Consider the following 13,214-nt stretch of genomic DNA (forward strand, 5'->3'; position numbering starts at 1 on the left):
ATCTGACTTGCTTTTTCCCCTCCAGAGCCATTCATCATCCTCACTCCCCACTCACATCTCTTTATCTGTAACAATCACCTCCAAACACCCTCCACTCATCTTCACTCTCCCATCGCACAGGTTTCTCCACCCTCTCCTCTGTTCCCTCCATCACTGTCTCTCCTCTAAGCCCTCCCATGCTCGATTTCCCTCTTTTTCCACCTCCCACTGCTTCTATTATCACTCCAGTGGGCTCTGATGAATGACTGAGTTTGATTTGGGTGGGGGAAGTGAAATTGAGCAAGGGAATAGGAGGTGAAGTGCAGTGTGGGGAACAAGAGTGGCATTAAGTTTTGCTTGTGAGCCACTTGGGCTTCTGTTGTTATTCGCAGTAAATTATCACAATGTTTATCGGTTCCATAAATCCAACCCACAACCTCTGGACACTCAGCGTGACTGAGTAAAGTTTGTTGGGCATTTTTCAGTGAGTGGGCAGAACAAGATTGTTTTTTTTTTTTTTAATCTGCTTCTGAAACATTGCAAATGACTAATCTGTTCTCTTCATGGCTTTAATTACCCAACAAAACAAACGTGTTACTTTTAGGGTGTTTAACGGTCTTTTCAAATCAGTGTTTTGGATTTCTCCTCAGCTGTTAACCAAAATCTAATTGTAAATAAATGGTTAGTTTATGCTTTTGCTTTCTACTCTATCAACTAAAAAAGAAATACAAAACTTGAACTTTGAGACACTCACGTCTATATTTACCCTCTTTTTAATTCAGCCACAGCTTCCCCTTACAGCAGGGATGTCACACACAGCCCACTTTAAACTTAGTGGGACAGACCAGTGAAACTGCTGCCTTACGTCTGTGATATTATCTTCATCTATTGAACTTATGTAAGGAAGCTTTGGCGACATGCAAGCAACCAAGTGAAAGACTCCAGGTCTGAAATGAAGCCAATGTGGAACTGCCATCACTTTTTAAATCGCTACTTGAGTCCAGCTCTAAAAGTGAGTCCATGTACACAGCCTCCCATAATACAAAAGCCCAACTTTGCAGCATGAAAAAGTTCGCTAACAGCCTGGTACAAACAATAGTTCTGATGTCTCTGCTACATGGTACAGCTAATGATTACGTTTATTAAAGCCATACAGTCTAAAAACACATTTAACTAGCTGACAAATTAGCAACCCTGCCTCTGATCTATCATTTATATGCAATCTATAGCAGGTACAAGGCCTTTATCAAGAGCAAAAGAATAACTGCGGTTATTGAAATGCATTTTAAAACCACTGGCTATCATCCGATTGAGCTTTCGTCTTAGCAGTTAAATGACCGGCTCACCCCACACACATTCTCTGACCAGATGGCTTCACTGCAAAAATGTGCTCTTTAGACATTAGGACAGCAGACTAAGCTGATGGTTTCCCAGAATGAGCAAAGCATAAATGGCAAGACAATGCCACTAAAGTCTTGACCACTAGCATCAAGTTAATGTGAATGGGGTGTCTGCTACTAAACTGATCATATTTTTCACAAATGTCACTTAAAAGACCGGAATTTTTTTTTCCAGACTACTTCTTAATGTACATGAAAGGTACGAAGAAAACAATTTTGGTGACAGGACAAGACAATAGCATTGTCTTTACAAAAACAACCTTCACCTTTAGATGAACCACAGCAGCCTTCATCTAAAGGTGTGGCCCTATAATCAATGCAAAATGCCTACTCAGCCCATCGTGGTTTATTTTGAGAACTTCACTGGCTGTCTACTCGCACAAAACAGCTTGATTTCTGTATCTTCCGGGTGACAGTTGTGGTTTAAGAAACAAAGACTAAAGGAAGGGAAATCAGGATTTACAGGACACAATATTGAAAGTTAGCAACTGTGTCAGAGCTGTATTTGTGGTGAAGTGAAAAGGCTAAGAAAAGCACTGATTTCTTTCGAGATCTGTTGGTCGGCAGTAACCCCCACCCCGCCCATATAAATTCTTGGGAGCACAGTAGTCGTGGAGGTTGTGCTGAGCGAGTTTGATGTATTTGCTCCTATTATAGAGGGAGCACTGCTCGGCTGGGCATGAAAGTTGGAGCGGATTGGATGGACAGAGAAGAGGTGGGAAAGAACAGAAAAAGAAAGATGGATGGTTGGATTTAATGTTCACCAGCTCCTTAAACCAAGAAGCAAAATTTGCCTGTTGGCTTTGAGAGGAGAGGAGAGGAGAGGAAATATGAAACAACACAGACATGAAGATCATTTTTGAGGATTATAGCCCAGGTGATTTGAACTAACATCTATTTTTCATCAATTTTCTGTCCAATGTAGAAAAAAAATAACATTAAAAAATTCTTACACTCTCATATATAACACACACAAGCAAATAAGTACTTACTTCCTGTCCAGAGAGGTAGTAGGCAGCCAGCAATCCTCCTATGAACCGAATGTTGACCTCAAACACTGACACCTCAGCATTCTGGAAAATTAAGACAGCACAAAAATCATTAAATAAAGCAGCTTGCTACAGGAAATGGCACAAAATAATCACTAATACCCAAGATCTAAACAGAACAGGCAAAACAGCACTCCCCTATTGGCTCTATTCTCTGGTGACACTGGATACATAACTGTGAACAGTATTAATTTCTGGCTTTGGTGAAGCCCAGTGGTGCTGTATAACAAAACACTAAGATCAATGGCTTCTTAATGTTATTGCTAATTTGCATGTCATGCAGCAAAAGATGCAAAGTGGAAAGGTACTTTCAGACAGATCAGACAGTAAAAGCTGTCCAGGTGAAACAAAAATCTTTGAATCATTAGCGCTGAGCAACAAGTCAGTAACCTGCCAGCAGACATGAAGTGGAACGTGTGAGAGCGACAGGAGAGAAAAGACGTCTTGAGGATTAAACACTGAACTAAAGCCACCACGAATACACAAAGTGGTTTAGGTGATTTCGCACATTATTTGGGTCTAAAGTTGTTACCATGGTTATTGTTTGCCAATTCAAATTAGTTGGCTGCTCATCCCAATTAATGTGCCTCCAACGGAGAACCTAATTAAGACTTTCATGTACACACTTGACTGATTTCACTCTGTGCAATGCTTGTACTGCTGGCCTCGCAGCTTCTTCAAACCACAGCATTCCTCGTGTTTGGGAAATTGGAATACTGTGACTGACAACATGGTTGATGACACAGCGACTGTGATGCAGAAATGTTATTCACCTGGAACGCCTTTGGGTCCCGTACATTCAAATGCTGAGAGCTCCTTGCAATTTACAACATGACCTTGCGCTGATATTTTCACATTAGAAATGAAAACATACCAAAGATGAGAGAACCCTGCCTACACATTTTTTAAAGTGCAGGCTGAAAGACCTCTGTTTACAGTAAACAAATAGGAGAAAGAAGCGTAGGAGTGCAGGAACATTGTGTGGCTATAACATGTTAAGATCAGCCACAGCATGGTTCAAATAAATACATCAAATATTTATGATTGAGCCTTACTGATTACAGTACTCACAGTTTACAGCGCTCTCTTCTGTAACCTGATGAGGTAACTCTAACCTGGAGTCAGGAGCACATGTGAACAAGAACATTCAAAGACTGGTTGTGATGCTCAGCCCTGAACACTGGTCAGCACCGGTACTCACATTAGCGCAAACCTGGCCCTGATGCCAGCCTAGCTTCATCTAGTCCACTTAATTCATTCAAGAGCCTCTCTCGGCTTCTTGCATTTCCTTCAGTGCAAAGAGCTGTCATAACCTGTCAGATAATGCTTCTGCTGGGAAGTCTTTTCAATAGAGCTATACAGGGAACAGTGAGCCTTCTTGGCATGCCTTCCCCCACAGGCACATTTCCCTAAAGAATGCTTTTCTTATCTACAGAGGCATACATCTAGCTGTACAATACTGTGGTTCATGTCTGAAAATCTGAGCATCTTTTGAAGGTAAACCCCACAATCTCTATAGTATCTCTTCATCTATGGGCTGTTTGCAGCAGGGTGGATTTTGGCCTCTCAGATATAACAGGTCTGATTTGCTCCTGAAATAGTGAAGCCCTATCATTGTTGAGGCTTTCACTTGAGTATAAGCAAAAAAAAAAAAGAGAGAGAGAGAGCGAGAGAGAATGTAGCAGCCGTACACTCAATGTTGAGTTAATTTTTATTTTTCAAGCTGTTTGAATGTGTCTTAAAGTACCAGAGTTGCTTCCTGTCTCAGATCCCATGTGTGGATTAGTGCTGGAAGGGAAAAGTGTTGAATACTGCCTGCATAAACCTATTTTCAACTTGCACATATTTTCTTTCTGCACCCAAAGTTTTCAGACTAAGCCCAACTAAAAAGGTTTTCATTTTTACCGGCACACAATCAGCACTTCACAAAACACACTGAAAAGCAAGACGAGCTGCAGGTTTGTGTTAAACCTGATGAAAGGTGGCGACTGGGAAGCTCTCATCCAGCTGAAGGCTGGCATCCGTCTACAGCATGAGTCAGCCTTTACTTGTTAGCCATTTACAGCTGCAGTTTAGAAGCACTGAGCCCAATGAAAAGCAGGGACAAAACAACCCTGATTTAAAAAACAAAACAAAACAAAAAAGCCTGAGGTGAGCACAGAGGGGGAAGTGGGAGGCTACATCCGCACGTACCCGGGTATTTTTGAAAACGCAGATTTTTCTATGTGTTTGCACCTTTCGTCCACACGTAAACGGCGTTTTCGGTCACTGAAAATGGAGATTTTTTAAAAACTCCTGCCAGGGTGGAGATTTTCAAAAACTCAATTTTTGCGTCTACGTGTGGACCAATGACTGTGTCCAATGACTGTTTCTACAGTTTGACGTCACACTGTGCGCCAGGTTATTGTTTCAGTGAAATGAATTTCTACAATGGCGGACTTGCTGTTTAAATGCTTACATAGACGCACACAGCTACTGTCCATCCACACATAGGACTCAGTGCTGCTTCTACGCGCCATCTTTGTTTACTCTTTCCCACCCAGGCTTCTAGACTTCTGATTGGCCAACATTTCTACACGGACAGGAATATATCGCCACCTTCTGCTTTGGCATGTTCCTGGCAGTGTTTTCTTTCTTTTTGGGGTTTTACGTGTGGACGGGATTTTTTTTTTTCCAAACAAAAAAAGAAAATCTCAGTTTTAAAAAAATTACCTGTGTACGTGTGGACGTAGCCGAAGTTACACAGGTTGTGCAGTGAGGCTTGAGAGCGGCACAGGAATAAACAGTTGGACTGAAATCATTTATTTTGTCATGGAGCTACTAAACAGAACACCAGGGTCACTTCATTATATGATCTTCTATCTTAACGCTCTTAACAACACTCACTCCTGTACGCACTGCAAATGCAACATAAACATGCTACACATGTTGGTGTCATGTTCTCAGTATTGTCTGCCGTCTACTCTGTTCTGTACACTGAAAGCAAAGAAATAGCCGGAGCCCAGTTCACACATACTTGTCAATAAAGCTGATTCTGAAAGGTTCTGTATTAGCTGGATTTTAATCATTATATTAACAATAAAAGGTAAGAGACACACAGGTAAAAGTTTCACACCTCCATGAATGTATATTTGTAGACTGTCGATTTTAACATCTCTCCCAACCCTAATGCTGTTTATTCCCAGACCTTTATATGATGTTAAAACATCCCTGGTGTAAGATACTTGCATGAAACAACATATTTGAAAACATTATGTTTTAAAAGCTCAACAATAAAATTTTACAATGTAATTTAAAAAAAAATTACAAAAGAATATTCATATTAAAACCTGGAATCTCAACAGCTGGTGAGAATGCATCTTTTTGTTTGTTTGTTTGTTTCATTCACAGTGTGTGATTTCACTGAAGTATTCCAACAAATCTGATGACAGACCTTCAAATTTGATAAAATATGTCATTCAGACAATTCAGCTAAAATATTAACGTCTGTCATTAGAAATGACACGAGAGGAGCCAGCACAGTAAGTCACTGCTTTCACCTCCAGTAAAAAGGCTTCTAGAAGAAGGAAACTGATGGGAGAAGATGTGTCTAATCATGCCAAACATGACAGTTTAAAGTGAGCAGGACCACAAAAGCTCAGCAATGGTATAAAAATTTTAACAGCAGAGTGGCCTTTTCTACCTTGTCAAAGACTGTGAATCATGTCTCTGCATTTCTTATTGCCAGAAACATCATATACTAGGAAACAAATCTGAATAAAGAACTCAAATGAATCCAGGAAATCAGACTGGGCTCAAACAACAGCTAGAATTAATCAGTATTTCAATCTCCTTGCTGCATGGGATCAGACCAAATCCTCATTTTGATTGGGGTTATTAATGCATTAGTTAACAAAGTCTATTAGTTTGCTGGATGTTTGGGCCTAGCATAGATGCTGTTTGCATGCCGACACATCCATCATCTCAGGGCAAGCTGCAATGCGGGGGTCTAACCAGGACACTAGAGAGTCCAACAATGACTCACTGCTTGGCTCAAACTGACATGGCAGCTATTTAATCATTCATTAGTGGTAAAGCTGGAGCTGGAGGATGTGTTGGTGGCAAGTGGGTGGCTGAATTGAGAGGTAGATGAGCGCAGGTGTAACATATGCAATAAAAATGTGCATAAATTTGCTAAAAGCACACAAGAACCACACAGTTACTTTTAAGCAATAAATACTGTGTACACACACACAGAGAGACCAATTTACTATGTTTATGCAAGATGAAGACAAGGGAAATAATGTCACGACTCTGCAATCACATATTTCAAAAATACTTGTTATTTTCTCATGTATGGTTCGCAGTCCACTTCAAAACAGCTTACAGCACAATTCAACTGGAGTTTTTGATAACTTGGATCTTATTTTCATTGTTTAGGCTAATGACTTTATTGCTCACTAAACTAACTGGGTACTAGGAACGGGGCAACATGCTACAAAGATGTCAGGTCATTCAACTTTAGAAACAAAATGGTAAATTACACTCTACATATTTCTAAAAGACTAAAGATTACAGTTAGAACTGAACCATCCACTAGTTTTGATGCCACAGCCACATGTTCCTGTGTATTATTGCATGATGCACTGAATTCTTCTCCCCCGCATATCAAACTAAACTAAGAAAAAATGGAAGACAACATCTTCGGATGAATTTGGAGTTGCTGGAACTACTTTAATGAATGCTATGGAATGATGAATAGCAACTATTCTTAGTACAGTTGCTATAAAGGGTGTACACATACCTCTTTAAATACCAGGTTTTAGTGAGGTTAAAAAAAATGAGACCACAATAACTGACTGACAATGATTTCAAAGCAATTCAATTATTTCAACAAACAAATCTGTCAGTGGATTTTTTTTAAACAATCAGCTTTTTGCGTAAGTCGGCACACCTTTAAACTAATACGCTGTTGAAGCAGCAGACAGCGTTCTGTCTTCTTGGGTACACACCTGCTATCAATTAAAGAGACTCTGATTAACCCCAAATACAGTTCAGCGGTCCTAGCAGGACCTTCCTGACATTTACTTAGTTGCCTGCTGCATCAAAAGCTCTGGTTCACAGACCGCTTACAAAGCATCAAAGAGATTTCACTGTTGAAAGGTATCAGTGAGAAGAAAGGTACCAAAGTTTCCACTGCACTGAATATACCAGGAACACAGTGAAGACAGTCATCAAAAACTGACACCGCAAAGAACTGGATGTCCCCCAAAAACTGATGAAAAGACAAGGTGAAAACTAGCTCGGGAGCCTATCAGAGGATCTAGAGTAACACTAAAGGAGCTGCAGGAATTTCTGGAAAGCACCAGTTGTGTACTATGTAACAACAATCTCAATATGTATATTCCATTTGTCTGGACTATGGGCCAGGATTGCAAGACGGAAGCCTTTCTGGCAAAGAAAAGCATCCAAACCCAAGTACAATTTGCAAAAAAACAAAAACAAAAAAACCCAAACCCCCAAAACAAACAAACGTAAGCATAAATTCTCCTAAAAGCATGAAGGAAAATGTGTGAGACTGAATTTTTTGGCCACAATTCCACAATTGTTGCATAACCAAAAAGAACACCATACCCACGCATGGTGGTGGCATTCTTACACTTTCAGGATGCTCTTCTTCAGCTGGAACTGGGGCTTTAGTCCCATATAACCCCCTCCTTAAGTGGATGAAATTATACCAGTCAAATACCAATCAAACAGCAAAAGTGCCAGAATGCTGCAGATGAAGAGGACTTATACCATCCAACAGGACAATGACACAAAGTACACATCCAAATCAGTAATTTGGATCAGACCTAAATCCAACAGAACAATCTGTGGACTGACCTGCACAGGACTGTGCACAAAAGACGCCCCTCTAGCTGATTTGGAGTGCTTCTGCGAGGAAGAGTGGCCAAATATTGCCAAGCCAATAAATACTGTGTACACACACACCTATCCAAGAAGACTGAATGCCGAGATTAAACCAAAAGGTGTCTCAATAAAATACTGGTTTAAGGATGTGCACACGTCTACAAGTAGCTTATAGTACTTGTAGTACTATAGTACAATGATGGTGCACACACAGAAGCAGCTAACCTCAATGTAATATTGGGCAACTTGCACTCCTATATGCACCGGAAAGTGATTAAACTCGACTAAGAGTGATGTATTTAATCTCCCAAATGGAAATGCAGACTATGGCCTGGTTCCAGCCTCAGTGCTCTGACTGGGGAAGCTGGGTACAGCTGCTCTCTTTAGGTTGAACAAATCTTTGATATTCACAAGGGCCAAGTTTAATAACACTTTTGCTGCCAATTACACTGCCAGGCCACTGCAGGCTGGAAGAAAAATATGGCTCACGCCAAGCTGGGATATTACCTGTTTTGTAAAAGGCCCATGCAAAAGCCAGAGTAATGCCATGACCATATTTCTAAGGTTTAGCCTAAGCTAGCTAAACCTTTCCTGAATGTTATAGTATAGCTGGAAGCTTATGCCTGAATCCCTTGCCTAATGCACACAGGTGTAAGAGCATCAAACCAGGCTATTAATGAAAACACAGCGACACGCCTCCCTCCTCCTCTCACTTGTTAACAGCAGCTTCAAATCTCATCCTCTCTCTTCTTCTCCTCCCTCTAATCTCCACTCTCCTCTCCCTCCTAAGTAACCAGAGGGCTCTCCTCTCCTGCCTGATTTTTATTACTTCACACGAGCATATTCGCAATTTTGTTTCCTCACGCTCTTATCTCCAATGTCACTGTCATTGCATTTGTTTTACATTTAATAATTCTCCATCTTTTTCATAAGGCACAAATCTCATACTCATGCTGCTAAGAGAACTTTTATTACATTAGCTGCTCCAGTGGGTATTTTGGATATCACTGTGCTGGAGAAGACACTGCTACTTTTATTTAATGAACCCAAATGGGACAATTGTAAGATGACTGTGCCAATTTTCATCTCTTTCTGTATTTTACTGTTTTCTCAGGGTTAAAAACTATAAAATCTTCCGTTGTATCTCTCTTTTCCTCTGTCCTTTTCACTTCACAAATATCCACCCTTCTTATTCCTGTATTTCTGCCTGATCATATAGACATGATGCCTGTATTTAATCATTCATACTTCTATCACGTACCTGCCATGTCAACTGCTGATGAATGTCTCTAAATTCTCTTAAAAAAGCTTTATATAAACGAGTTGCCCTCATGGACTGTAAATAACTCGTACTATGTAGTTCCATTAAATATGGTCCAAAAGGCAACAACAGCACAGTGAACAGGCCCAGTTCAGTCATTTAATTTAGCAGAAGTGAGGCCAAGTGACTCTCAACCCAACACCTATCCATAGAGCTTGAAATAGTTTGTTTTATACGGGTCTGATGCAACCCCAAACTGATTTGTTTTTACTAGTACAGAGTCAGTACTATATCTTTATGTATAATTGTCTTTTCTCCCCATCTTTTCTTTTCTTAACCTTTATTTTTTCCTCCTTCCCTTGCCCATCTATTTTACCCATATTGCAGCCATTTTGCTCCCCCCCCCTAATCTTCCTCCTTCCATTCAACTAAACTGTGACTGATCTTGACCAGTTTCAGTTTCTCTCTCAGTTGCATTTCTCCTAACCCAATTTCACCCATGTCCTCCATGCAATCCAAGCCTTTCTCCTCTCACTCTCTCCATTCCTCTTTTCTCTGCAGAACCACAGTGGTCCCGAGGTTAATTAGCCCTCCAAGTGTCAGGCTGTTAGATCCCCTCTACCTAACTGCTTGGTGTCCTGTGATTGGCTCAGTAGGGGTACTAACAAGCTTGGGCACCAGAGTTTGGTACCGGTATAAAGACAGGAATAAAAAGAGAAGAGGATTGCCAGAATGTGGACAGAATAACTGAATTGAATTTAGGGAAAACTGATTAGAATAAACAAGACTACATGTAAATCCACATTATTTAGAAATACAGAGGCACTTTTAAAGGCTGAGAATGCACCGAGGAGCGAGTGAGTAGTGAAAGATGGGGAATGAGTGAGCTGCTTTGGCTCAGGAGGTAGAGCAGCTCATCTACTAATCAGAAGGTTGGTCAATTCCTGCTTCAGGCTGCATGCCAAATATCTTCAGCAAGATACTAACTCCCAAGTTGTTTTCCAACTTCGGGGGTTATGTACGAATGTTAGATAGTAAACACTTAGGTAGGAAAGCATAGAAAAAAGTGTTTATGTCAATGTGTGTAAATGGGTGAATGAGGCGAGTTGTAAGAAGCAAGCTTAAGAGCAGAAAATGCTAATAATGGAGTATATAGGAGGAGAAGGGCTGCAACAATTCATCGCATAATTTGAATACTTCAATTACAAAATAATTCTCAACACAAATTCTCGGCTTCGATGCTTCCTTTAACACATGGCTCTGTAGCGTGCCACTGTCACTATGGTGCCACGTTTGCAACAAAAACACACCTGCAATATAAACGCATTCAGGAGCAACGTGACAATAAAACTTTGACATTAAGGGCAAACACACTGATAACACAACAGCAGAGATGATGATGATGATGGTGTCAAAGTTTAACGTGGAGCCAGAGTCTGTTTACACACCGTGAAGAGCAAAGCGGCGGCAGCGGCGCCATCACCGAGACTGAGAAAGAAAACATGTTTCTAGCGTCCTAAACAGCAGCACTGTTCCTGTGATCACCACTGAAGGTCAATTGATATGCCTTAGGTTAGATTCCATGTATATCTTATTTTATTTTGACTTTGGCTCTATTTGAAATTATCTATATATTTTTGCATTTAAGAAAATATTTTCTTTAAAAAATGTGATTTGATTGTATTTACGTGCCATTTTAAAGGGTTAAGTTGTTTTCTTTTTGTTTTTGACAGCTGTTTGCTCTAAAAAACTGCAATTTCTAAAAATGGAAACCAACGAGTAGTTCATTTTGAAAAACCTGTGTGTTCATTAATAAGAGAACAGCATTTCTTATCCGATTACTCGATTAATCGATGGAATTATTGATACATTACTTAATTACTAAAATAATCAACAGCTGCAGCCCTAGCAAGCAGCACAGTCTCGGTCGTTGTGTCCTTGGGCAAGACACTTCACCTACCGCCCACTGGTGATGGCCAGAGGGGCCGATGGCGCGATATGGCAGCCTCGCTTCTGTCAGTCTGCCCCAGGGCAGCTGTGGCTACAACTGTAGCCTCCACCAGTGTGTGAATGTGAGAGTGAACGAATAGTGGAATTGTAAAGCGCTTTGAGGGCCCCGAAAAGTGCTATATAAATGCAATCCATTATTATTAGTATTATTATTATTAAAAAAAGAGGTGATTGACATCTGAAAGGAAGGAAAGAAAAGCTGGTGATGGGAGACTGAAGCAGAGGAAATAAATGAGGGGAGCTGCTGAACTGATGGACAAGACATGGAAATGAGAAACACTTAACAGAAAAGGCTGTGAGGAGAGGAAGGGAGAAGAAAATGGATAGAGGACAAAGTCACGATTGTGACTGCAAAACACAGCCTGAATGAAGCAATGTTTGAAATCATTATTACTATAATGCTCGATATGAGGATAAATACTGAAAATATTCTCTAGTCTAATAGTTTCCAACAGCAACATTGGAGTGATACAATCTAGATAAATTAATTGGTGACAATTCAGTGCCAACATTCACAGGGATTTTGAGTAATGTTTGCATATTATTTATGGTCTAATAGTGCTGATGGGCTGATGAAAAATCATGTCAAGAAAGCATGCATCAGATCAATGAGCACTCTGGTGACATTTATTTAAGTGCAAGTCATCTCTTATGACAGCAGAACATTCTTAAGAGCATTATGTGGACAAGCTGGAGACCATCATTAAGATATTAATGGAAGGCTTAATTGTACCCAAGTGTTCTTGGGTATTTTATGTGTAGAGAGGGAAGGTGGGTACACACCACACTGAAGTCCAGATTCTGTTCAATCCACTCCTGGCCATCCTTGAACTCCTCGTGCAGACCCATGATGTACAGAGTATCTACTGCATCCACGATGGTTGCCCCCAGTTGAGAACTACCTGTACAACACACAAGATCAAACAATTGAAATTCTTCCATCAGTTATTGCTCATATGAATATTTATTTATGCAATTAACAGTGACATTGGTTTTACATCCATCACAGGCTCTCCCAAAGATGTGTGCATGGAAAAAGCTGCAAACTGTACACAGTGCATTGCTTTTTTGAAGAGATGCACTGAACCACTCAGTGCAGATAACAGTTGGATCTATTTTCTACAAAGACTTAGTCTGTGCAGTGTTATCCCTCCAACAACGATGATTTACCCCTAATCTGAGGATAAGCACGTCACATATCGCACTACTCAGTCCAAGAGGCCTGCATGTGTGTTTCTGTTCTTTGCCTCTGTTGACAACAGTTCATCCAATCCACTTTAAACTTGCTTTACTGATTATTTTGTGTTTTTGGAGTGTAAGCCTGTGTACGTCTTTGACAGGACATTCACTGATCACATGGTAAAGATAATTTTCTCTCTGATTAGCCACCGTCTCATTTGGCATTAGCATCGTTCTTCAGGCTCACTCAATGGGTTTGTCTTTATAGCACCAAACTTTGTAGCTTTCCTTTTTCCAAAGTACAAACAATTTGTGTGTCTGGTGGCTTTTAGAAAAACTGAGTGTGTGGCGTTAACTGAAATATAGCTACAATTACACACTGTACTCTCTCTTACGTTACTTATACTGTAAATTAGTGTGTTTAACTTTAATATATTTATAATT

General features: G+C 40.3%; 1 protein-coding gene across 1 annotated transcript in view; it reads right to left on the reverse strand.

The window, feature by feature from the left end:
- The window catches only part of man1a2 (mannosidase, alpha, class 1A, member 2), a 128,031-nt gene that overhangs the window by 48,486 nt on the left and 66,331 nt on the right, over positions 1-13,214 (reverse strand). Inside the window, exons 5-6 of the mRNA XM_006808150.2 lie at positions 12,375-12,493; positions 2,372-2,452 (exon numbers count right to left, since the gene is read on the reverse strand). Of these exons, the coding sequence (XP_006808213.1) occupies positions 2,372-2,452; positions 12,375-12,493 (200 nt within the window). The remainder of the gene's footprint in view (positions 1-2,371; positions 2,453-12,374; positions 12,494-13,214) is intronic.

Source organism: Neolamprologus brichardi, chromosome 16 (genome assembly GCF_056152115.1).
Source record: "Neolamprologus brichardi isolate AB-2024 chromosome 16, ASM5615211v1, whole genome shotgun sequence".
Classification (NCBI taxonomy): Eukaryota; Metazoa; Chordata; class Actinopteri; order Cichliformes; family Cichlidae; genus Neolamprologus; species Neolamprologus brichardi.